Source organism: Excalfactoria chinensis, chromosome 2 (assembly GCF_039878825.1).
Source record: "Excalfactoria chinensis isolate bCotChi1 chromosome 2, bCotChi1.hap2, whole genome shotgun sequence".
In the NCBI taxonomy this organism is placed as follows: Eukaryota; Metazoa; Chordata; class Aves; order Galliformes; family Phasianidae; genus Excalfactoria; species Excalfactoria chinensis.
Window position 1 is genome coordinate 25634967 of NC_092826.1, and position 27112 is coordinate 25662078.

The 27112-nt window shown below is 41.0% G+C and overlaps 2 protein-coding genes across 7 annotated transcripts in view; one reads left to right on the forward strand and one right to left on the reverse strand.

Annotated features, from left to right (window-relative positions):
• The first annotated feature begins 6211 nt into the window (after window positions 1–6211).
• LOC140247613 (uncharacterized) lies at window positions 6212–16680 on the forward strand. The gene is made up of 3 exons (XM_072327285.1): window positions 6212–6645; window positions 12907–16106; window positions 16168–16680. The coding sequence occupies exons 1-2, from the start codon at window positions 6212–6214 to the stop codon at window positions 15587–15589; spliced, it is 3117 nt and encodes a 1038-aa protein (XP_072183386.1). The 3' UTR covers window positions 15590–16106; window positions 16168–16680.
• Window positions 16681–21426: 4746 nt separating this feature from the next.
• RALYL (RALY RNA binding protein like) overlaps window positions 21427–27112 on the reverse strand; it is a 359319-nt gene continuing 353633 nt past the window's right edge. For 3 of the 6 annotated variants that reach the window (XM_072327242.1, XM_072327248.1, XM_072327249.1), the window contains one exon: window positions 21429–25343. In XM_072327242.1, the coding sequence (XP_072183343.1) occupies window positions 25326–25343 (18 nt within the window). In that variant the 3' untranslated portion in view covers window positions 21429–25325. Of the gene's footprint in view, window positions 25344–27112 lie in introns of all 6 variants that reach the window. The other 3 variants (XM_072327245.1, XM_072327247.1, XM_072327241.1) reach the window with 2 other exon arrangements.

Sequence of the window (27112 nt, forward strand, 5' to 3'; positions counted from 1 at the left end):
GCAGCAGATACACACAGTTTAGTTTCTCCAGTAGAACACATTAAAAATGAGAACTGTGCACTCAAAGGTACAATTCGCCTCAAAAAAGAGAGAAAAAATCTCTTCTGGTGTGTCAGATTTCAGAGATCCTCCAGCACATGGTCCCACAGCAGGATGGCAGCTCATTAGCCTTCCCTCTCTCTGCATGCTCAGCTGGATAGTATTGCAGCTCCAAAATGGAGGCTTTACTCATTTGATGCTCTGTCTCACTCTGCAAGGTTAGACTCACACTGGAGAATTTCAGCTGAGTTTCTTCCTACACATCTCATTCTTCTGTGTTCTTCACAGCTGGAAGAGGATCCTGCTTCACAGATAATTGAAGAGAAGAACTGTCATAGACCATAGAATTTAAGTGTATGGGTAACTGAAGTCTGCCAGTCTGACTTCCCATGCTGCAAAAGCCTGGAAATTTTATCAATATTACACAAAAGTTTTTATGGGGGCTGGAGTTTAGACCAAAAAATGAGATAAGCGAACCCGAAGTCAGAGACCTCTTCTTATTTTCCTGTACATTAAAATAAGAAAACATTCCTCGCCAACAAAAGCAAAGCCTTTGCTCAAAGACAATAGTGACATGAGTAGGATCCTTAAGAGACTGTGGAGACAGTCTCAGTGGTGGGAGGGAAGGCACAGACATGACAACACAGCAGAAGAAAACACTTGGAAGCCTGGTCTGAGAAATCGGGTTTTGCTTCCACCTGCAGCTATTTAACCTAAAATTTAGTTGCCATGGCAACAACAGAGAAACACATTCTGTTGGGGAAATATTCTGGGTTAGATATATCAGCTTTTAAAATCAGACTAGTTCCATAAAGAGAGGAATGTAAGTGGAATAGGAATGTCATGAACAGGTTGGGGAGAGGTATGGTTGAAACAGTCTATTCAGCACAGTCAGGAGGGCAGGCAAAGAAGTAGTAGTTGGACATGAAAGCTGAGAAACTCCAGTAAGAAATTAGAGGTTAAGGTGAAATGGGAATAACTTTGGTATGTTGTATTGGAGATTTTTATTAAAAGATCACCTACAGACCAGTGCCTCCACCTCCTCTCCCCCACCCACTCTCAGTCCTTGTAAGCAATGTCTTCTCCTGGAACTCTGCTTCTACCAGTACAGCTGTGTTGGAAAGAAGTAGATAACAGATGGGAAGCGAAAGCTCTAAGGGACTATTTTACAGGAGCTGAATGTCTTTAAATCCACAGGACTGTATGGATAAGTCTAGGAGGGCTGCAGGAGCTGGCTGATGCAAAGGTGAGATTCATCTGTCCTCGTAGAAAATCCATAATGGTCAGAAGATGTTCTTGCTGATGAAAAAAGAAAGGCTAATGTTGCACCTCTCTCTGAGAAAGGTAAGGAGGAGATAGAGCATTGAAGAATTCTCATTTTAAAGCTGATGAAATCTAAACTGGACAAACAAGAAATTTTAAGCTCACCTTGCAGGCTAGTGTTCTCTGTTGAAAAGGAATGTTGAGAAAGCTGAGAGGGACAAGGGAAAGCTTAACAGTGGCCAGAAACAGAGCATGTAGTCCCCAAGGAAAATATGAAGGAACTGAATTTATTTAGGCTGAGAAAGAGATGCTAGGGGACAGTAAGATGACAGCTCGCAACCACTTGTGTTGAGATTGGATGACAGAACCAGTAGGAAACAAATAAAGTAAAGGGTATGCTGTCCTGAAATTGTTGCCTTGAAGGCCCATTAGGAAAAATCTTTTCCCCAGAACACAGCAGCACTTAAAAAAGTCCTGCAGTGGGGCTACAAACCTCAATTTCTGGATACTTTCAGATATGGCCACAGCTGACCTGCGAATAGTCTTGCTGTGAGAAGCACGATCTCCACAGGTCCTTTCAGACGACATTTCTGACATTCTGGTACCACCACATTTGAAAAGAAATCAGTCAAAAATGTGTAGTATAGCTTTGCACGGACTGGCCAAACAGCTGCTGTCACATTATCTAAACCTACCGCACTGTAGGTCTTACACATGGCTTAATGTATGGATTCTGATCTGCTTTTTGTTAGAGGGCACCAAGGGCACCCACTTTCAAATCACTTGAAACTATTCTACTGTGGATTTTTTGGAGCCTGCTGGATGAAAAAATAAAAAGGGGGATTTCTAGAATATAATGGAAAATAAGAGGCCTTAAAAGCCCTTCATTTACATAACCAGCTTCACAGGAAAAAGTTAGTTCATATTAATTGTAGGATTAGTCATCCAGATATGACCATTCTGTTTGGCTTAGGCTGTTCATGAACCTGGAAGACTGGATTTATCTTCAAACTGAAGAAAAAAAAAACGTTTAATGTTGTAAGTGTATCAAATATTTATCCAGAAGAACCTTAGTAAAGGTGTTATTCACTTCAATAGCAATGGCTTTTTATTCTTGCATATCTGGGTTATAGATGTACCTGTAGCCTACAAGAGCAAATTCAGTCTGCCCTCCAGATGATGGTGTTGGCCATACAAAGAAACATATAAATAACGCTGTAGTAAAATCAGGTCAGTAAATGCAACACATAGATCATAGTTATGAAAAAAAGAATAGGCTTTTTAAAAATAATTTGTTGTAAAGATCCTAGAATCATAGGAACAGTAAATAGATTACAGAGAAATATAAGGACTTTTGTAACATGAAAAACTTCTGTAATTTTGGTATGTACCCATACATTTAGATTAAACTTTAGGCAACTCATCATGAACCAAATGTCTGCTTTTTTTTGAGACCAAACACTGTGGTTGAACTGTATTCATATTTTTCCTGTTATTTCTTTATATTATCTTTATTTCCAAAAATAATGGGCAAAAGCTTTAGTAGGGATAAACATAAAATTATATCAGGGTAGCAAAAAAACAGGTAGCTTTCTGGGAACAGGTATGTTGACATATATCAGTAATACAGCTGTTACCTGTGCCATATTCTCTGCTATCTCTGGTGGCTAAGAAACAGTAGAATTAAGATTCTGCAAATGTGTGTAGGTAGTAATTTGCTGCTGATGAAGGACAGCCTCACAAAGTCAAAGCCAGAATAATTCCTTTCCTTTAATATCTCTTGGGTTCATAGTCTATCCCTGGATGATTACCAGTCAAAGAAAAACAATCCTTTCATTTCAGGTGGATTTACACATTTTTCTTTTTCTTTTTCTTTTTTTTCTTTTTAAAAGTAGATCTTTAGGTGACACCCCACTCAAATCTCTCAAAGACAAAAACGTCAGTGTTATAGTACTGGCTTCTCTTCAGCCACTCTCTCTTCCCACGGGATTTGTAGAGATAGTGTAAAACAACAGAAAAACTGATATGTCTATCCCACAGCCAAGACTAAAAGTGAATTAAAAAAAATAATAAAAATCTCTCTGTATAATATCTGAAACAAAGCCATAGATCGAAATACATTATTAGAGAAAACATTTCCCTAGTTTCTTAAATACACAGCAATCCAACCAGCGTGACAAGCACAACTATTTTGGTGGCACAATATTGGTGGTATTTTTCCAGCTGCACCGACTGGAAGTGATTTTTATCACTGTCAGACTGCACACATATTTTTCAGACTGACTACATTGCTGAGCACAGTGGAGTGTTAACCTCCCACAGTAACACCACTATGGTATTTCAGCTACTGTGTCCATTCTTCTGCTTATCTAGTACTTGGCCCTTCTTTCACAGAAAATGAACTCTCCCGAGTTCTCAAGGTGTACGCTTAGATAAAATTTGATGACAATTTCCCAAAATTATAAAAGACCAGTAACTTACTCTTACCCCCCTCCTTCTCCACAATTATCCTCTTATTATCCTCTTATTCTTGTCCAATTCAAGTCACAAATTTCATTAAATCTATATATTTTTCACTCATCTCTGGAATCTGGAGCTGATGGATCTTATGAGAAGACTGTTTTCCTCATGTGTAGTTATCCTGCCTCATAGAAAAGCAAGTACCGTGACTGCCAACTAAGTATCAGCCAATGCAAAGTGAGTACACTATAATCTGTACTTCAGTGTATGCTACAGATATCTTTGCTGGAGGAAAGAGCATTTCTGTTAAGCTGAATATTTTGATAAGAAAACTTCATTGTTTTGAAAGAAGAAAAATGCAGTACAAGCAGAGAATTTTAGATGAAAGTATCTTCCAAGGTCAAGAGTTATGATATTAAAATTTAAGTAGTAAGGTAGTGAACTTTAAAGTATGATTAAATAATCATTCATTAAATAATAATTTTAAATAATCACACTCATTTTTGTGTTTTCCATTATGATTTTTTTTTTTTTTTTTTTTTCAAAATCCTAAACAAACTTTATGGTAGACTATTAATTATGTTAAAAGGATCATGTTGTTTCATTCTGTGATATTGTGTGTTTTTGACACAAAGTTACCCTTGCTCTTCTGCTCAGTATTGAAAATGCTTCATTACTTGTACCTTCTTTACTCAACATGAAAATAATCCTAGAGCTATTTTTCAACATCATATCACACTGTTAGAAATTGGTAACTTTGCTGTTTTAGGATACCAGACATAATATACTGTCCACTCATTCCTCAGGGTCATTACAAAGCTTTTGCTAAGTCTAGTAACTTATCATCATTTCTAATTCATTTACTACCTTCCCATCTCCAGATTTTATATAGAGCCTTAGGAATAGTATTCTGTGTTAATTTTAACAGTTAATGCACTCTGAAGTAGTAGCACAGTTGTAGAAAACAGAGCCTGGAGTTTCTGTTTGATTGTCAACTCAAGATTAATTAGTTCACTCACCCACATGAAAATAAGTTAACATGTCTACCTGATCCTGATCACTTGTCCTCCTTTTAGCTGACTTTGAGCAAGGGTACTATCATGTCCATAGGGACAAGAAGAAATTACACAGCCCCACTCACTGTATAGATACAGACAATTGCTTTGACCCCTGCAAACATTGGAAGCTGCTGTTACTGAAGAAGATTTCTGTGGGAAATATATTTATGCAAGAGAAAATGGGAGGGAGGACATGCTCAAGATGATAAATCTGACATCCTGTCTAACATTGTAGTGACAGTCATAAGATTACTATCAGTCTACAAATGTCAACATTAAATTCTCCGGTGCCTTGAGTAAGAAAATATTTGTAACTACTCCATGGCAAAGCAACAGATGGATGATTTTATTTTGTATAATCTACACCACTGTGGATTTTTAAATTGATTTTATTCTTAATGTTAAAAATGATAGAAAAAGCAAAAGAAGTATCTGCTACAGAAGAGAGGTAGTTGGTGCAGAAGTTCAGAAAGCCCTTGCAGAACATGAGTGAGCAGTAGTCACATGTTTTTAACAAATCAACTAATTATATGAGGACTGCTCCAACAGTAATGCCTCCTATTTTACTATGCTGGCACATGACATCAGAGGTAGATGTTGGTGCCATGGTAGTAGAGTTTAAATCAATATTCCACTAGATTTTGTTGTCATGTGGCAGATGGCAGCAGAGTGGTAGTCTGGCACAATGGCGTCTGAAATGGAAGTGCATAGGAAGGAAAAGCATGTAATTTAATTCCTCCATACCGAAAAATTTACACCTATTACATATTCTTTGACACTAGCTAAACACCTGTGGAGACCAAACAGTGGATATTCTCCACTCTCATATCTCTCATGTACCTGAAGCCTGCCTCCCTGTTTCTCTAGGTGGGAAATGAAGGAGTAACTCCTCCACTGTAAGGGCAGAGCGAGTCCGAGGCCACCTCATGAGACTGAATGTATACAAGTCTATGGAACTGGATGACATGCATCTCAGGGTCTCAAAGAATCATAGAATCATGGAATCACAAGGTTGGAAAGGACCTATAAGATTATCTAGTCCAACTGTCCTCCCTTTACCATATCTACAGAAAACCACATAGAATCAGCTGGTTGATGTGGTTGCTGAGCCACTCTGCATTGTAATTGAAATGTTGAGGCTCTTAGGTGAAGTCTTGGGGGATTGGAAAAAAGGAAAAATTATTCCCATTTACAAGAAAGGGAGGAAAGAGGACCTGGGGAACTACAGGCTGATTACCCTCACCACTGTGTCTGTGGAGGTCATGGAACAAATCCTCCTAGAAGACATGTTAAGGCACATGAAAGATGAGCAGGTGATCTGAGAAAGCCAGCATGGCTTTACCAAGGGAAGGTTGTGCCTGACCAATCTGATGACCTTCTATGATGGAATGATGACATTGGTGGACAAAGGGAAAGCAATCTATGACATCTATCTGGACTTGTGCAAAGCTTTTGACATGGTTCCCTACCACATCCTGATCTCTAAACTGGAGAGATACAGATTTGAAGAGTGGACTATTTGGTGCATAAGGAATTGGTTGGAAGGCCATAGACAGAGGGTTGTGGTGAATGGTACTATGTCCAGGTGGAGGCCAGTGACGAGTGGTGTCCCCCAGAGTTTTGTCTTGAGACCAGTGAACTTCAACATCTTCATGAATGACATCAATGATGGGCTTGAGTGCACCCTCAGCAAGCTTGCCAATGACACCAAACTTGGTGGTGCAGATGACATGCTAGAAGGAAGAGATGCCATCCAGAGGGACCTCAATAAACTCAAAAGATGGGTCTGCGTGAACCTAATGTTGTTCAACAAGCAAAATGCAAGGTTTTGTTCTTGGGTTGAAGTAATCCCAGATACATATACAGACTGGGAGAAGAACACCTTGAGAGTAGAACCAGAAGAGAAGGACCTGGGGGTCCTGGTGGATGAAAAGCTGAATGTGAGACAGCAGTGTGCTCTTGCAGATCAGAAAGCCAATGGTATCCTGGGCTCCATCAGAAGAGGGGTGGCGAGCAGGGACAGGGCGGTGATTATCCCTCTCTACTCGGCCTTCATGGGGACCCATCTGGAGTACTGTGTCCAGATTTGGGGCCCCCAGTATAGGAAAAATATGGGCATTTGGAGAGGGTCTAGAGGAGGGCCATGACCATCTGATCAGAGAGCTGGAACACCTCTCCTATGAAAACAGACTGAGAGAGCTGGACTTGTTCAGTCTTGAGAATATGATTCTGTGAAGTACATATACATTAGATATGTTAAGCTACCACAGAATCACAGAATTGTAGGGGCTGGAAGAGACCTCTAGAGGTCACTGAGTCCAACTCCCTGCCAAAGCAGGCTCCCTAGACCAGGTTGCAAAGGTAGGGACTCAGGTGGGTCTTCAGTACCTCCAGAGAAGGAGACTCCACAACCTATCTGGGCATCCCGTTCCAGTGCTCCACCACTCTTATTGTGAAGAAGTTCCCTACGCACATTTGTGTGGAATGTCCTGTGCTTCAGTTTGTGGCTGTTTCCCCTCAATTGCCACATACCTCTGAAAAGAGTCTGTCTTCTTCTCTTTGCTTCCTGTACCTTAGATATTTATAGACGTGGATCAGATCTCCTCTGAGTCTTCTTTTTTCAAGGCTGAACAGAACCGGGTCACTCAGCCTTTCTTCATACAGGAGATGCTCCAGGCTTTTATCATGATTGTGACCCTCCACTAGACTCTTTCCAGGAGATCCTTGTCTTTGCACTGAAGAGGCCAGAACTGGACACAATACTTCAGGTGGGGCCTGAACATGGAAGAGTAGAGGGGGAGGATCACCTCCCTTGACCTGCTGGCCATGCACTCCAAAATGCCATTGGCCTTCTTGGCCACCAGGGCACACTGCTGGCTCATGGCCAACCTGTTGTCCAGCAGGACACCCAGGTCCTTCTCTGCCGAGCTCCTCTCCAGCAGGTCATCCCCCAGCCTGTACTGCTGCATGTGGTTATTCCTCCCTATGTGCAAGCCTCCACGCTTGCTCTTATTAAACCTGTCTTAACATCATATGATTAAAATATGTTAATCATACCTTTAGGACTGTCTATCAGCTGTAAAAGTAGAATACTCATAAATGTAACTCCACCTGTGACTGAATGAAAACTATTATCAATCCTTCCTTGTAGGGGTCTGTGTAGTGCTTTTTTCATAAAGGTCTAAGTGCATGATCAAGGGTCTCAGTAATCTTTTCCTTCAATGCATCTGGGAAAATAAAGCAAAAGCAGGATTCTGCTGGTGCTTTTTACCATAAATGAGATACTTCAAAGTCTTCTTCAGATTTAAATTTGTGAACTGAATGTGAAGTGAAAGGGATATTGCAGATAGAAAAGTGCCTGGGACTGAAAGGAGAAATAAAAATATTTTAGAAAACCACCACACATAAGTACTTCCCACTATTTAATACTTCCTTTCAAATAGTTTTACTTTGGTCTAAGCAGATTGTAATTCTCAAAGGCATGATATTGAACTTCCACTTGCTATAAGTCTTCGCTTAGATAAAAAAGGCTTTTTATGTTGAAAAGAAAGAATTGTTCTGCTTTCCTAGTTATAAACTCAGCAGATCTTTCAGAGATTTCTTTCCACATAAAATGGTGCTCATAAATGCCATCTAATAGTGTCTTTATATGTGGTGTATTCAAAGACTGTCAATTTTACAGTAATAGAAAATATATAAACCAAGTAGAATTAAAAAGAGTGTGAGAAAATGAAATTGTATATTGAAAAATCAAGCTGTTCAAAACCAACTATCAGTACCCAGAAATGCCTCACAGGTACAAGAGCCAATATTAAGGCAATCTTGTTGATCGCATCAGATAATTATTTTTTGTATTAAATGGAAAAAGAGATTGAACTCCTTTTAGCAAGTAAATGGGTGTCTGGAAAAAAACAAAAAACAAACAAACAAAAAGCCGCCCCAAACTGTCTCACATCTGAATTTATTTATTTTATTTTATTTTATTTTTTGAGTGAGATGCAAGAATTAGATCTTCAACAGCTCTGATACATCAGGGAGGATCAAGCTTCTGTAGGTTCCCACCTTAGAGAACTACAGTAGCTGACTGGAGATGTGTTTGGTTTACTTTTACTTTTTAGTTATGAAAAATATTAGATTTTAGTATATTACATTCCAAATTCTGAGAAAGAAAGGAACCCGGAAAGACTGATGATTGGAGAATGACTATTAATATTTGTTATAAGACTCTTTCAGAGTCTTGTAAGTGCAGTCTGAGTCTTGTTCCCACCATTTCCTTTTTTTGTCACTGGTAGAGACCATGAGGTTGAGCTGGGAGCAGGCAGGGGATCTGACCTTGCAAAAAACTCAGACAACTCTCATACCCTGTCTCCAGCAAATTAGGAATGTCTCTACATTAACTCGTCCAGCTGTCATGATACACTCATCTCTATGCTGACTGACCTCTGCAGAGGATCACAGGTTATGTCATACTTCCTATGCAGTGTAAGAACTAACACAAAACCTGATCTATAAGAAAATAACAAAGAACCTACAGTATAAACCAGAACTTCAATGGTCTAGTGAATTACTCCAACGAAATACTATTTTCTATTGGACTGATTTGGAAAAACATATACATTATAAACATTCAATAATCTGAAATAAATTACACAGATGTTGATGTGCCATTTCTGATTAAAAGCAAATGCTCAGCTGAAATGCTCACCATTTTCTAAATTTTCCTTCATGTTCCATTCCATGAGATATAGATATTTCCATTCTGGCTTTTAAGTTACTGAGACTACTTATACAAATTATTTCCTTTTCTGGGGCTTTTGTATGCAGACTTGCCAATAAGAAAATCACTGGGACAGAGAAAAGGTCTGACACTGGCTTCTACATTAAAGGTCACATCACTAAATAAATTTAACTCATAAGTAGGCACTTAACATCTTCCCTTGAAAATTCTCAGAAAATTACCTTTTAATCAAAGAGTAAGTGCAGTAATTCTGGCTATGATTTAGTAATTCCTTATTCATAATGAATAGGATGATTTGCTGCAAAACTGAGTGTAAAATGCACAGTTTCAACCAGAAGTCTCATTTTCATGCTTGATAATAAAGGCTGTAACACATTACGCCTACTCACAGCAGGACAGAAGACTCTTCTGTGCACAGTTAAATAGCAAAATACAGAACAGCTAGGGATTATTAGATTAACTGTATGTATAACAAATAGTGGAGTATAACATACAGTGGAATGTTGTGGTATGGGTAATGTGGTCTTTCAGTTAAGCCTGAGAACGTGATCTACCCTTATGCCCTCTTGTTTTCTGGAGAAGCAGCGAATGCTGGATAGAGGACATGGGTTGCAGTGTATCTTCACCCTCCGAGCTACTAGTGGTGTTTACATACTTCTCTGAAACACAAGAAGTCTAGTCTAAAATTCAGTAGTATCCTCGCCCCTCTACTGTGAAGGAGTCATTTTATTACAGTTTATTTCAGTAACATTAGAAATGTACAGCTGTAATGTTTCTCTCCCTGCTTCATGTCTTTTAAGGCTTTCCTTGCTTCCACCAAGTCCTACTATAGCAGCTCTGATTGCTCTGAACTTCAAGTTTGCAGATAAAGGTGCAAGAAATCCCCAGGTAAATAGTGATGGAACAACTTGTTTTCACATTCCCTTTGTGTTGTTAGTTACTTTTTAGTTTATGCATTGCAGGAAAACAATGTTTACATCTTTCATTAAAGAGGAAAACCTCCTCGCAGATATATAAATAAATAACTAAATTAAATACCTCACTCGCAAATCTACAGGTGACATTATAGTTATTGATGGAAACTGTGTCAGCTATTAAAGTTCTCTCAGATCCACTGTTTTAGCAAAAATGGAAACCATGAAAAACCTGAGACTTCAGGAATAAAATTTAAAGAAATGCAAAGGCTTTATACATTTTTGTATTTGTATTTAACCTTTGAACTCAAATTGTAAAGCTGGCCACAGTTCAAAAACTGTCACGTCTTTCTCAAAACTGGTGTCTATAATACTGTCTCAGCTGATGCAAATCTCAACGGAAGATGAGACACAGCTTTTCCGCACATGTCTCTGCTGGGGTGTGATAATTGCCCTTCAACCAGATTTGGAGCCAAGTTACAGGACTTCTGCGGTGTAACCCTGCTGAGCAAAGTGGTTCTGTCTCTAAACCAGAGGTGAACTTGTAATTGAACAGAAAAAAAAGGAAGTCTACACCACTTTCAAGTTCATTTCACAGTTCATGGTGAGAAATCATTCTTATTTTTCAAGCTCCCATAGTGCTAAGCCAAGAAAATGGGCCTTCATTAATTTTCTTTTAATTGGGAGCCCAGCAGTATAAGGATGGCACAGACTGGGGTATATTTTGAAATAGCCTGCTGCAGCTAGCACTGTGGCAATAATTGAGTCAAGGTGTGACTAAACTAAAGTCCATCTAATGGCAATATCAGGTGCCAAAGTCTGGTGTTCTTTCATCAGCACTAAAAGGATAATTTAACACATGCTATACCTGATTCTTTTTTCAGTGGATAAAACTAGATCTATGTTTCAGATCCTACCTTAGCAAACTGATAAAGAGCTCACCAATGACTTTGACTGTTATTGCTGCAATTGTACTTTCTTGTAAACTTAATCCAAGTTCTTTTTTTTTTTTTTCCTTTTCTTTTTTCTTTCCATTTTTCTTTTACTTTTTTGTAAGAAAGTTCTCAGTTATTTAAGCAGACTTTTTGAAAACTCTTGCTGACGTGAACATGAATTATACAACTGGAGGTTACAGTTTGGCTTCCTAAGTCAGCTTTTTTCATTTAGTTTCTACACCCTTCTTACTGGCATCTTCCCTTGCTTATCCTACCAAAGCACTGAAGTTGGAGGGCCCACTCTGGAAACTGTATCACTTTGAATGTCAGGAGTATTTGAGATGCTCCTGTTGGATTGGTGGGTACGAACAGGTCCATCATAACAAAATGATTTGGGTTGGAAAGGACCTTAAGGTCATCTAGGTCCAGGTTGCTCAAAGCCCCATCCAGCCTGGTCTTGAATGCCTCCAGGTTGGGGATATCCACAACCTCACTGGGCAACCCATTCCAGTATCTCACCACCCTCACAGTAAAGAATTTCTTCCTAGTGTCTAGTCTAAATCTACCCTCAGTTTAAAGCCATTTCCCCCTGTTCTGTTGCTACATGCCCTTATAAAAAGTCCCTCCCTGGCTTTCCTGTAGGTTCCCATAGGACAATGCAAGTAATATTTCTTTGTGGATAAATCAATGGAGAACACACAGAATATGCAAGGAGACTAAAATAACACAAGACAGGACACTTTAGGCTTTTAAAGTACTTCCTTGGTATCTCTCATAATGGGGTCCTGTGAACTTAAGTATATGGTACTGTCATTAATTCTCATGGTGCTTGTGACTCTCAGCACTTCTCTAAGTCAAGCCTTGAGGACTACAATCATGAAAAGAATTGTGTGGCTTATAGATGCCTCAGCTGAGCCTTGCAGTCTTTAGTAGGCAGCCCTGAACTGTAGTCCCACCCATACTACTTTTGGTTGAGAAACTAGGAAGTGTTGAGACTGCCAGCGAAGCTCAGGCAGATTTTGCTTCTTCTGTAGGGATACCTGCAATGAGTGCAGGTAACCTAACTGTTGTAGATGCTAACGAGGCTGAACCTTGTAGTACAAGCATATAGGCGGTAGCGGGGCTTTTTCGGGATGTGACGGTGATAGTAAACCAGCCTCTTCCGTCCCCTATCTAGTGATGTACTTTGGGCGCGCGCATTTCAAACGTGCCCTAGGGGGCGTAGACGAAGTAGTAAGGTATATAAGGTATTGATTACTCCTAATAAACGCCATTTTGCCACCTTTCTTGATGAGTCACGGTGGTCCTTTTGGCCCTAGCGAGGGTTTCGCTAGCACCTGGGCAAGTATGGGGTTTGGATTATAATTGTGCACGGCATCATATGGTGCCCCTGTGTGAGGCCGTAAACTCCGGTGTGCCTTTTCGTTTTCTTTTTGGGGATTTTTCTTATTAGGCGTGTTTTCGGTTTATTTTTTTTTGTTTGTTTGTTTTTTATATAGGAGTGTACTGAGGGGACGGCAGTGCATTCCTCCTCCAGCTGCTCGGGGGGACGACGAGTGTGCCTGGGGGTTTTTTAATCTGGGGTGTAGTGAGGTGACGGCATTGCATCCCGCAAGGGAGCGCCTCGGGGGGACGACGAGCGTGCTTTCTTGTCTTTGTAGAGATTGCCTGGGGGGGCAGGGGTCTCTTTTTTCTCTTTTTGCAGCGCAGGTACTCGTGGATTGCGATCGGGGGCGCTATATTTGCGGCAAGAGTTCCGGGGGGACGACGGGACGGGGCGGGACGACGATTATGGAATTTATCAGTGAGGTATTGTTTTCTTTTTGTAAAGAATACTGTGGCGAGACTGCTCCTTCTTTGCAGGAGATTGCTGCAATACTTACTTATCTTGAACGGGACGGGGAACTTTCATCCCCCCGCGAGATCCTTGACTGTCGTAAATGGGATCCGCTCACTGTTCTGCTTGCAGAGCATGCAGCGACAGCCCAGGCGGCTGCCGAGCTTGTGACCTGGGGCGTAATCCTGGGTGCTCTTAAAGCAGCCAGGGAGGAGGGGAAACTTGTTGAATCGTGTTTGTTAGTTGGGCTTGTGTTTGAGCCGGAGCAGCCGGGAGGGCGGCCGGGAAAAGCGGCTGAGGACGGTGGGACCCAGGAGAGCCGTCTGGGGAGGAGGCGGGGAGATGGGACGGGGTCCGGGAGAAGCGGAGAAGAAAAAGTTAAAGATGGCGAATTCCAATCGACCACACCCCCTCTCGACCGCCAAGTGGACACTTCAGCCCCATATCCTTTGTCATTGGGGGGTGGGGAGTGCGGGCGCGCGGTTAATTCGAGTGGTAGGGGAAGTAGGCGTGCTCCAGACCCGGGGGGAGTGCAAACGTGGTGCTATCCCGGGGGGGGGAATAACGGGCGTGCGGCTAATTCGAGTGGTTGGAGAAGTAGGCGTGTTCCAGACCCGGGGGGAGCGCAAACGTGGTGCTATCCCGGGGGGGGGAGTAGCCAGGTCCAAAGGGACTCCGCGGGGCTGCGGCTGCAGGCTTGGATTGGGCAAGTTTCGGCCGGTGGGCCGGCCCCCTCTGTGTTGGCTTGCAGAGCTGCCCGCTGGTGCCGGCGGGGGAAGAGGAGCTGCCGCCGGGGCGGGCGGGGCTGCGCAGGGTGCCGGCTGGGTCTGGCCCGTCTCTGCCCTCCACGCGGGAGGGGGCAGCGGTACGGCTGCTGGCGGCGGCGGGGGAGCTCGCTGCTGCGATCAGTCCGAGGGCCGCCTGATCGGACCCGGGCCCGACTCCTGCTGCGCTGCGCCAACGGGACAGGACCGACAGAGCCTGCAGCTGCAAGTTGTTCGCTCGCTGTGGCTCCTGTTGCCTGCCAGTCATGCAGGGGACAGGGGCTCGATTCCCCGGCGCGGAGCCGCTCCACCTTCCGGCACCGGGCTGCCGGCTGCTGCCGCGAGTTCCGTTTGCCCCTGGCTTTAAACACACTAGAGACTTTAACGGCGCATAGCCCTGTGCTCCCTCACGATATTGAAAGCCTCGCATACGTGATTCTCAAGCTGGTGCAATATACATTCTGGAAAGAGGGGTGGATGACTGAGCTTGGGAGGGTTGTGGCAGCTGAACAAGATGATCCCTTTCACCCTGTGCATGGAATAGACATGCAAGAGGGAATTAAAGCAGAGTGCTTGGAATATAAGTTTAGCCCTGAGATGATGCAGCTGGTGGGTTTTGATATTCAACCATGTGTTAAGAAACTATGGAATATGCAGAAACTGGTAGGAGCCCTCCAGTGGGTTCGGGGTGCTTTGGGGATACCTGCTCGATTGATGAAGCCCTTGTATGGTCAGCTAAAGGGATCCGACCCAAAAGAACCCCAAAATCCGTCTAGCAAAATGGCTGCAGCTTGGCAAAAGATCTTACAGAGCTGCATGGAAGGATCGCTTGCACAGTGGGACACTGCTCGAGGCCTTGAAATGGCCCAGCTAGCTCAGTTGGTAGAGCATGAGACTCTTGATCTCAGGATGGTGGTTTGGCAGGATCCCAACCGTAGTTCACAGGCTGCTGTCTTCACAAACCGAATGGTCAGTGTGCAGATGCTTGAGGTGATGGCTGTGACGGTCGCAGTGCACCTCTGGCAAATGATACCCTCTAACACTGTTGCTGACTCCATCTTTGCAGCCAAGCTGTTGGCCCGCAGGGGCTGGGAGGACTTCCCAAGTTCAGAGGCTGCTGGAATTTTAGATGAGACCTTGGCCTCTCACACGGCTCCTGTTGCATCCTTACATGTGCATGGTCACTCTGAGGTGCCAAGCCTTTTTACCAGAGGTAATGTAATAGCAGATACAGTTGCCAGCACTCCTGTCTTTGGCCTAGGGTCACTGCAGATCTGGCAAACTGGTGTCATCTGGGAGCCTTGCTTGTCTCCCCGTCAATGGCTGGCTATTGCTGTGAATACCTCCTCTACTGTCATCACGGCCACTGAGCATGTCAGGTCTGGCTTGACTGCAGTCCGATACCATTTGGCAACCGCTGTTGCTATGGTCGGTTTGCCCAGTCACGTTGAGACTGACAATGGGTCCTGCTTCACTTCTCGTTTTACTCAAGAATGGTTGGTGAAGACTGACTATGGGAAGTGGGATAAGAGTTCTTTCCTTACAGGAGCAGTTGGTGGGGAGGCCGAATCTGGTACCTGAGACTGTTTTGCTGCTGTTGGTCTCGGTGATTAGTACCGCTCAAACAACAAGCGCGGGGACCTTCTGGATTCAGTCTAGAATTGTCGGGTCTCAGCCAACAGTAGATTCACACTTATCTGTATTTGCAACTTCACTTATCTTTTAGGATGTGTTCTTCTTATCCTATAGAGCGTGATTCTAGTTTCCTAGTCACTACATATCGATTACACGCTAATGTAATGATGGTGCATGTTGCCGTGTGCTGATGAGCTGATGGATGCTATCGAGGCTACGGACAGAAGACTTTGACTACTGTTCACCATACAGAGAAGATGCATCATGCAAGAATGATGAAGAATGGAAAGAAGAATGACGAAGAATGAAGAAGAATAGAAAACATCACGGATGAGAACTGTTTCTCGGATGGTTCCAGACATCAAAGGGACTATCTTAATATACACTTCATTTAGTTGTGGTATTGTTTTCTTTTGCACAAATGTAACTTGCACTACTCATTATATCGGATGAAGCTTTTAAGGTTTATATAAAGTTTATAGAGAGTAAGTTATATTAAGAGTAATATATTAATAGATATTAAGGTTTATATAAATTTATAGAGTAAGTTATATTAAGAGTAATATATTAATAGAGTAATAGAGTTATGATAAGAGTAATATATTAGTAATCGTAAGGATTGCATTAAGATCAATCTTAGTTTTGTTAAGGTTAAATTTGACTAAGTAGATGAGTAATTCAGTTAAGCTGAGTACAATAGTATAAGTATATTGCATAGAACATATAGAATAATATCAAATTTATAGTAGATTATACTTGGGATTTTAGTGTTCACATTGAAAAGGGATAAATTGTTGTCTTGGGGGGCGGGGAGATGTTGTAGATGCTAACGAGGCTGAACCTTGTAGTACAAGCATATAGGCGGTAGCGGGGCTTTTTCGGGATGTGACGGTGATAGTAAACCAGCCTCTTCCGTCCCCTATCTAGTGATGTACTTTGGGCGCGCGCATTTCAAACGTGCCCTAGGGGGCGTAGACGAAGTAGTAAGGTATATAAGGTATTGATTACTCCTAATAAACGCCATTTTGCCACCTTTCTTGATGAGTCACGGTGGTCCTTTTGGCCCTAGCGAGGGTTTCGCTAGCACCTGGGCAAGTATGGGGTTTGGATTATAATTGTGCACGGCAACACTAACCAATTTTCAAGTAGCGCTACTTCGTGCAGGAGCTCATTACTGAGCATAAATAACCCAGATATGGACTGGGAAGAACCAACTCCCTTCTCTGCCTCACAGTCTTTGGGTCTCTACCTCTTGCCTTGTTTGGTTGCAGGTGTGCAGAATTTTCTCAGATGGGACTTTTTGATTATTTCCAGCTGAATCTCTACCTTTACTGAGAATGAATATTCATAAGAAATAGGAAGAGAGAGCAAGCTAAGCATGACTTTAGCAGCTGCAGGACTCAACAAGGAAAACAAGGTTTCTGCTTAATATGTGATCATGGTGAGAATGTGTTTTATTTTGAGTATTTTTTAGCAATTCTCATAATAATAAATATCTATGGCAGGTTAAAATCTGATTCAGGCATGCTCCTCATGCAATTTCAGTATCTTTTTAACTTATATTTTATGGACACCATTGTACTGTAAAATTGAATCACAACCTTATAGGATAGCTGGGGTGGTAAAAGACCTCTGCATCTTGGTCCAGACATGTGTGCTACCGAGGCACATCTAGACTAGTAGGTACGGAGAAACTTCTGTCCGTCCTCTACATTTTGGCTGGCTGAAACTCCCGAGCTGGCAGCACATGTGGTAACACTAGCACCAGGAGTGCAATGGGGCACAGTGTGAAGTGCAAGCTGGGGCAAACATGCCTGCTTCTGTAAAGTGGTGTAGGGGTTATTGTTTAACTCAGCAGGCAGCTCAGCACCACATAGCTGCTACCTCAGAGGGATGGGAAAAACCGGATTCTGAAAAATCTTGTGAATTGAGATAAAGACAGTTAAATAATAGTACAAAAAGGGGAGAGGAAAATAATACTCATACATATATATGTATATACAAGGAAAGGGATGTGTGGGACAGTTTTTCACCATCCATTCACTGATGCCCAGCCAGTTCCAAGCAGCAGCCTCCCTATCCATCTCCCTTTTTTTATCATTTAGGATGTTGTCACATGGTATGGGATATCCCTTTGGCCAGTTTGGGTCAGCTGTCCAGGTTTTGTCCCCTCCCAGTCCCTTGGGCATCCTGAGCCTCTTCACTGGAAGAGCAGTGTGAGCAGTTATACAATGACTTATTTTTCTAAGCACTGCTCAGTAACAACTAACGACATCAGTGTGCTATCATCACTATTTTCCTCCTAAATTCAAAACACAGCATTATACCATCATATTGTCTGAAGAAAATTAACTCTATTCCAACCAAATCCAGGAGAGGAAAGGTGTATATGTGACTGTGTGGTACTTGCACAATTGTAGGGCTTTAGGTCACAGCTGATGAAGGGTCAGCATTGGCTGCAATGTAAGCTTTGTTGGCTCAGATCTTTACACTCTCAAGGATCTTTTCAGTGGTCTCCATTATTCTGTGTAACTGTTCTTGTTTTTTTCAGCCCGCCTTCCCATGGGGTTTTCAGCTGCTTCTGGTTTGAACCAATCGATTTTAAGTTCAAATTAAAGACTTTGTCCCACAGATTCATTAAAAACAAATGCTGTAAAGTGTAGAGCTTGGTGATAAAGGATCTAAAAGTTATTTCTGAAATCATAAGAGCTTTTAATGTTACAGATGAACAGAGTAGATTAATTTTTTGCTTTGCAAGAATAACTAGGAGGAATTCTGTATTCTGGGTTATGCTAGTGACCATATTATCATAATGCTTCCTTTTGGCTTTGAAATGTGTGGAACCATGCACACAGAATGTTGACAAAAAATGAACCAATTTCATCATGACTCTAGGCTGAAAACTGTCTGAGATATTTCTGTCCTCAAGTGACTTGAAGTTCATTATTTATTAACATATATGTTAGTGTGACTAAAATACAAGAGCAAATATACAAAAATTAATACTTCAGCAAGCATTTATTTGAATTAAAAAGTATCTGTGAGGAATATGAACGTAGAGATATTTTCCAAAGAGGAAATGTCACAGTAGCATGATCCTTTCTTAGTTATAACAGTTTACAGTAACTAAACCCTATTCTTCTCCATGGCAAATTTTGGCTTGTTTTTCTCAGCAGTACTGGAAAAACAAGTCTCAAAATGGTGCATTCTTAATATTATGCATTTCTATATTTTCTACTGAGTACCTTTGTGACTTTCTAAACTTTCATCTGCATTATTATGGAAATGACTAAAATTTAATTGTAAGTGGCAAATGAAATACACAGTACCACCTTATCCTGGAAAGATTACATAATTTTGCTTTCACACACTATTTTGATTCAAAATCTGGTTAACACATTGTCAGCTTGGAACAACCTTGACTGGAGCATTTTGCTGGAAAGCGAAGTGTTATTTGTGACTTAATCTCCATTACAAAGCTGATAATTCACAAAAGTAAAAATTCATACCCAGCATGATGTGGAACATTTAGTTTTAGATCTCTATCTATAAATAAATGAGAAGATATGACCTACTGTATTATCAAAGTCTTTAAATCTGTTTTACCAGGTTGGGTTTCTGGTAATTCTCTATGATTCTTTCTGTCACCTACAGAAAAATCTTGCAAGCCAGCTAGACAGCCTCTCCATGACCCTGAGTTCCTGTCTATAGCAAGGAAAGGAATCACACTTCTTCTGTGACTGCTTGAGATCTGCATGCAAATATATTTTTAAAGAAGAGCTTATAGGTTCTGTAAGAGTTTTAGTCCTCAATACTCAGCCTGTTGCCACCTGACTCATTGACTGAGAACAGTGAGGGTTCACATCCCTCAAGGAGTTTTCCTGGGGCAGAGGGGATGGAAAAGCATCTCCTGAAGGTCTGTTTGTCATGTCTACCCAAGGATGGTGTGTTTCCACTCACTTATGCTCTTTTCAAGGAGGAAATCACCGTACTACATTCTTCTCTGAAAAACTTCATGATTTGACAGATGAGGCAAACCACACACAAAATGGGGATGAAGCTGAGGGGAAAAACAGCATGAACTTGTCCCCTATTTAAAGGCACCTTTGAGAAGTGATGTCTGAGGAAGCTGCAGGAAATGTGACGTCTGCTTGGGTCCTTTGTTCACTTGAGTAAGCAGCAGATTTGTTCTCTTTGTGCTCTGCACTGCATGGAGTTTCACAGACCTTCTCTTCTTGAAGTTAGTATCTGAAGTTAGATAGAACAGCCATCAGTGCCATTTCTCTACATGGCTGCCCACATGCACTTCCACAAGTAGTAATTTTTACTATTTTTCTTAGTGCCAATATTTTCTGCTGATATCTTGCTATACTGTGATGTGACTTGGATCCTCCAAAGACAGACAGGGAGAAACTGTTTAGAAGAAGCCACATTTGAACTGGTAGCGCTTCTAAATTACTGTTTTTTCCATCTTGTTGACCTACTGCTAAGAACACGTGGGACGTTGTTGAGGTTTAACCTGGAAGGCAGATAAGCACCCCACAGTCATTTTTTCACTCCCCACCCCCACCAAATGGGACAGTGGAGAGAATTGGGATTTTAAAAAAAACACAACAAAGTACAACTAGTGGGCTGAGATATAAACCATTTTCTAAGACAGACAAGGAAAATAAATGGAGAATAATAATAGTAATGATGATAATAGAATATATATTTACAAAACAAATGATGCACAACACAATTGGTCATCACCTGCTGAATGCTGCACTGCCAGTCCCTGAGCAGTGACTGCCTACAGCCAACTCCCCATGGTTTTCAAAATTGTTTTGCATGATATCATATGGTGTGAAATATCCCTCAGGTCAGCTGTGCTGGTTCTGTCACATCCAGCTCTACGTGCCCCCTCAGTCCCTCACTGGCAGGACAGTATGAGAAGCTAAGAAGTTGAAGCATCCTTAGCCCTGTGCAGCACTGTCAGCAACACCTAAAACACGGCTGTGTTATGAACATCGTTTTTCTTCCAGAGCCAAAACACAGTAACATACCAGACACTATGAGGGCAAAAGAAAACTCTGTTCCAGCTGAAACCAGGACATATGTGCAATTTGTTTCTGAAAAATCTTCATGTAAATGAAGAAGTACCAAAATCTGAGAGGTTGCTCATCCTTGAAATCATCCCAATTGATTTTATATATCTTGCTGTAAAAAAACACTTTTGTCTTCCTGAGATGTGACACAACACTTGCTCTCTGAGGCCAGCTCCACTAAATAATAGTGTTCAATGCACAGTTTTGTAAAATGACAATTCATACATTGACCACAAGTACTGCAATGTGTGGTGGCAAACCCAGCAAATCTGAAGGAGTGTATCAGTGAAAGGTGTATTGTATAGAGCCAAGGAAATAAATGTCTAGGCATTTATTTGCCTGTTACTACACACTGGGTGAAACCTAGTGTTCAGTGCAGTACTCATAGAGGACACAATACAAAAGACAACAGCTTTTTTTACAAAAGACTCACTTTTTTTCAGGAAAATAGTCACATCTCTTCTCAGATGTCTTTCAACATAGGAATACTCTTGAAGTTTCTCAAACTATTAAAAATATAGAAGTGTTTATCACATTTGTCTCTTTCTATTTACATAGCTTGTTACTATGGATTTCTTCTCTTGTTGGTTCTGCTCTGGAAAGCTGTGAAAAAATGTGTGGAAACATAATCTCACAAAACTCCAAACAGTATATTTCCATGAGAGAAATATGTTTGGCCCGGAGAATTTTTTAGTATCAGATGTTAGCAGGAAAAATTACAAAGCTGAGTTAGTGCATAAATCAGATAAAATATTTATTTACAGACATGTAAAAATTATGTTACAGCATTTTAAAGAAAACTGTAATGAAACATTAATCTGCTCGACAGGGGCAAACCCCAAATGCTTTAGTTTTGACTTGCAGTGGTGTTGATTAAAAACGTGACTGCTTACAATATTGTAGCTATTATCTACATAGTTTGATTACAATGATTTTTCAGAACTAAAAGTGGATCTGCATACAAAACTAACAGGGACATTGACAGGATGTAATACAAGAGTTTACAAAAGTAAAAATATTTTTAATTGATTGATCCAAATTTTAAAGCTTTTTTTAGTAAATATTTTCCATCATGCAGCTGCACAGGCTTGAAACAAATATTCGAAGTACACAGAGGATGTAAGTCTTTGTTGAAAATGAATTAGTTTAATTCAGGACTACTCATCTTATGACTGCTGACTAGCCAAACTACTTGACAAGATCCTTTATGTTTCCTGTTCTTCCACATTGCAAGTGATGAACAATCTTAAAACAAAAACACAAAATGAAAAAAAACCCACACAACTAACAAAACTGACCAAAAATATGTTCATGTTTTGATTGCAGACAACACTGAATGTACTGCATACATAGGTATAGAACTATCAAGCTCTACTGAAGCTACCAGCATCCTCTGCAGTGAAGCAAACATGCTGTTAAGAAACCTTGCTAGTAATAGACTGCATGGCACAAGAAGCTTCTGGCTTGCAAATGAAGCAATGTCTCATGACCTTATCAAAGGTGACTTAAACTGTGGTGTGAAGAAGGGTTGATATTAAGCCTGTGAAATAATTTCTTTGAATATATGGTCTTAAGATACTGATGGGAAGATGTTTTTAAAAATCATAGTGGTTCTTGGTGAATATTATGTCATTTAGAATGGAGGTAGTAAAGAGAAGATACACCTAGCAGTTTCCCACATGTGAAAGAGCTGGTCTGTTTGGATGACATTCTACATCTTTCAGAGTCAGCGGTTTTTTAAATGGGCAAATGTCCATGGAGATGCAAAGATTTGGACTTATTTTAACTACCAGCCAAAGACAGTGATCCCTAAATGACAATTCTGGTTGCATTTTGGCCATTAAAGATGACCACATATATGGAGAAATAGTGGAGAAAGAAGAGAAATATTTTACCCTTCAGTTTCACAGAATCATAGAATCAGAGAATGGCCCGGATTGGGAGGGACCTCAATGATAGTGAACCTCCATCTCCCTGCCACAAGGCAGGGCCACCACCTCCACATTTAAACTACACCAGGTTGCCCAGGGCCCCATCCAACCTGGCCTGGAACACCTCCAGGGACAGGGCATTCACAGCCTCCCTGGGCAGCCTGTTCCAGCACCTCACCACTCATAGTAGAGAACTTCCTAAACCTTACCTCCTTCAACTTAAAACCATTTCCCCTTGTCCTGCCGTTACCTACCCTTTCAAAGAGTTGACTCCCCTATTGTTTATAGGCTCCCTTTAGGTACTGAAAGTCTGCAATTAGGTCACCCCACAGTCTTCTCTTCTCCAGGCTGAACAAGCCCAGCTCCCTCAGCCTGTCTTCACAGGGGAAGTGCTCCAGCCCTCTGATCATCTTAGTTGACCTCCTCTGGACCTGTTCCAAGAGCTCTATGTCTTTTTTGTACTGAAGGCTCCATACCTGGACACAGTACTCCAGATGAGGCCTCACAAGAGCAGAGTAGAAAGGGACAATCACCTCAATCTCCCTGCTGGCCACCCTCTTCTGATGGAGCCCAGGATACCATTTGCTTTCCAAACTGCAAGAGCACACTGCTGGCTCATTTTAAGTTTTTCATCCACCATTTGTGCTAACATTTCTCTTAGACAGAAGTAATATTTTCTTCCTTTTCCGGAACTGTCACCCTTGACAGATTCTGAGGCTGAAATTGCTATTGCTCAGATGTAGCTAATTATACTATTATGACCCTAATTTTTAGCTGTGAGCCTATCATCACAGAAACAACAGGTTTTTTTACAGATACTGAATGTCTGATCTGTTAAAGAGCCTGTTCAATGCTTTTGTTTTTATCTTTCTTTTAGCCTGTAGAGAATGATTATTAGAGCATGGTAAAGGTTCCTCTGTGCGGAGTTGGATATCAAACAGTATGGCAACAGGTTACCTTAGAGAAGAAAAGGCTCCGGGGGTACCTCATTGTGGCCTTCCAATACTTGAAGGGACCACATGAACAGGAGGGTCAATTGCTGCTTACAAGGGTGGATAGGGATAGGACAAGTGGGAATGGTTGTAAACTGTGACAGGGGAGGTTTAGGTTAGATATTAGGAGGAAAATTTTTACACAGAAGGTGGAGATGCACTAGAACAGGTTGCCCAAAGAGGCTGTGGATGCCCCATCCATGGAGGCATTCAAGGCCAGGCTGGATGTGGTTCTGGGCAGCCTGGTCTGGTGGTTGGTGACCCTGCACATAGCAGGGGGGTTCGAAACTACATGATCATTGTGGTCCTTGTCAACCCAGGACATTCTATGATTTGATGATTCTATGATAAAAGTTAGGGTTGATGTTCTCTGCACTGCTATAAAACTGCATCTAATCTCCATTTGACTGGTTAAGATATTACATTCATGTCTCTCACTTATGGAAGGCTGTTGCTTTAATTTTTTTATTTTTATTTTTATTATTTTTTTCTCCTACAATCACTTCAAAGCCATGTCTCTTTCTGTAGGTGTATATCTCACATGTGGATGTAAATCAACATCTCTTCCTTTTTTCATGTCATCTGCAGCACTAAGGAGGCCTAGCTTTCAGATGGTTAATGGGTCAATACCCTCCTTAGATAAGAACTTGTATCTATAGCAGATGTGCTTTGGATACTCTTTATATCTTAGTAACAGAAAAGAAACAATGCACCCATTCTGTTTGAAAGGAAATATGATTTATTAAGAAATTCTATGCTACTACCCCTAGGACACCTGTAATAATTAATTATTCCAGCTTCAGGCTTTTAGGAGGGCTTTTGGGGTCTGGGAGTGGACAGACTGCTGCCAGGAAATGAAACAAAGAAATAATCAGTAAGCCACCTCAGGCTCTCAAATATTGTCAGCATAGGTAATTTACCTGGCTAGGAAGGAGACTGACTGTCAAGTAAACTTCCCATACGGCAGCAAGAAACTGCCTTTAGAGACATGCAGATACTGCGGCAACAACTGCACAGTGCGTGGCAGCACAGAGAGCTTATCTGAAGAAAGGGATTAACAAAAGGATCCAATTTACAGTTTATCAAAGATTGCTTTCATATTTTGACATTTTTACTTTTGAGCAGCTAACCCTGTTAGTAAAAATGATTATTTAAGATGACAAATACAATAAATAAAATAATGGAAAATACCATACAATGTTTTTAAGTGTGACACTAATTATAATGATCTTTGAATTAAGCTGTAAACAAGGAAGTGCGATAACACCTGACTCTAAATATGGTAAAACATGCTAATCATAAAAATAGCTTTTAGAAATATACATTTGTATACAGTGTTTCCCACACCTGTTAAATATGTCCTTCATATTATTATGATACAGTACATTGGCTTTTAAGACATCAAAATTAAAAAAATAATACCAATAATTAGCCAGAGATAAACACATTTACAATCTAAACCATAAAAATCTGACAATTGTACAGCTTAGAACATATAAGAAATGGAATTTCTAATATTTGAACAGTAATGTCCATTTTAATAAGTAATTAATTTTCATACAAATTGAATCAGAGGTGTTACTAGCCAGTAAGAAACCGCAGTTCACAATTTTCTGTGGGGAAGTCAGAGTTTCTCTTCTCAGCCTTCAGGGGGTTCACACGTGGCATCTCGTCACTTGATCTGTAGAAACTGAGAAGTGAGAAATGTTTTCATTAGTTTGAAGACACACAGTTTCTTCCAGCAGAGCCTCAGAAGGAAATGAGACAACCATGGAAAAGAGGGAAGAACACTATGATGTGATTTTTTTTGTCACAAACCAATCCAATACCAGAATCTATCAGAGAACCAAGACTGGGCAGCAGTTCTGAGTCAGAGGGCATGGCCAAAATAACCACAGTAAATCAAACGAGATTCACAGAATCATAGAGTCTTAGAACCGTTAGAGCTGGAAGGGGCCTTTATAGGTCATTCAGTCCAACTCCCCTGCAATGAACAGGGGCAGCATAGCTAGATCAGGCTGCTCAGAGCCCCATCCAGCCAGACCTTGAATGTCTCCAGGGATGGAACATCCACCACTTCTCTGGGCAAACAGTTCCACTGCCTCACACCCCTCACTATAAAAGCTTTTTTCCATATATCCAACCCAAATCTACTCTCTTTGAGCATGAAACCATTTTCCCCTGTCCTATCACCACACTTCTCCTCAGTAAAGCTCTGTGAATAACCACTGGATACTTTCTTTTTTAGCAGCAAACAGTAAAGAATGCATCTTAGCTGCTTTGCAGTGAAATGCTTTATTTGCATAATAACATTCAGCCTAAATAAATTGCTTGCAAGATTCTTTGCTTTGGTTCCCTCACACTGTTTTTATACCTCATTCCACACCATTTAAATTGTGTGTGCTTTCAGCAACACTTATTGTTACTAGGTTGATGAATCTTTCCTCAGTGACTTTCCATTAATGTAGCCTACTTTATTATTATTACAATATACATGTTCTAGACTTTAATTTCATGTCCCTTAATTTCTTTTGTTTTGCCAGCCACGCTGTGAAGTAGCAAAAATCCAACATCAGTGAGGCTTTGGAGCCTCTTTCAGCCAGGGAAGTAGATCCCATCTAAAAACATGTGTCCTGGCGTAAGTCTGTTAATACCACCAGCTTCAGCAAGGCATTCAGTGATGCCTCAGGGGTACGCTCCAGATACACCAACTCCACCTGCGTACAAAAAAACTGACAACACTTTGCCAGTCATCTCAGTTTGGAAAATTCACAGTAGAAAATGTTAATAGAAATGGATTGGTTCTTTTTTTTTTTTTTTTTTTTTTTTTTTTTTAAGTGAAATTAACATTAGAGCTGGTCTCTTTCCCTTTGTAAGAGTCAATCATCAGATTTCCCACCTATTGCAAAGACAGTGACAGAACTCTGGTTTCACCCTTCACAGGTAGCTAGGGTGAAAGCCCATGTGAGAGATCCTAGAACTTTCCTCTTCCAGTCAAAACACTCCAAAACTGTTACTCTCTGCTTGCACAGAGAGCAAAATCTTGCTTTCTCTCTAATTTTCGCTGCTGATATCTGTACAAACTGAGTACATCAAGAAAGCATGTTAAATCCCAAGTCTCTGAGAAGACTAATGGTTGTTAAGTAGCTATTCATCTCACAAGAAGAAAGAAAAAGCCTGCAGTTTCACTGCACATCCTAGCAGCTCCAGACAGAGTTCCTCTTTTCTCACCATTTTGTCACCTATACTTTGCTCTGCCGTTATGCTATTATGAAAAGCAATAATTATGCAAGTAAGAAGAAAGACAGATTTTCAAATTATTTACTGGAACTTCTTCATGACATAAACCTTTCAAGCATTTACCTGTCACCAGCACTAAAAAGCTTCATTAAGTTGCTATTGTGAAGTGTTACCACTAACCATCTGGATCCAACTCATCAATGCTGCTTTACTGTCATT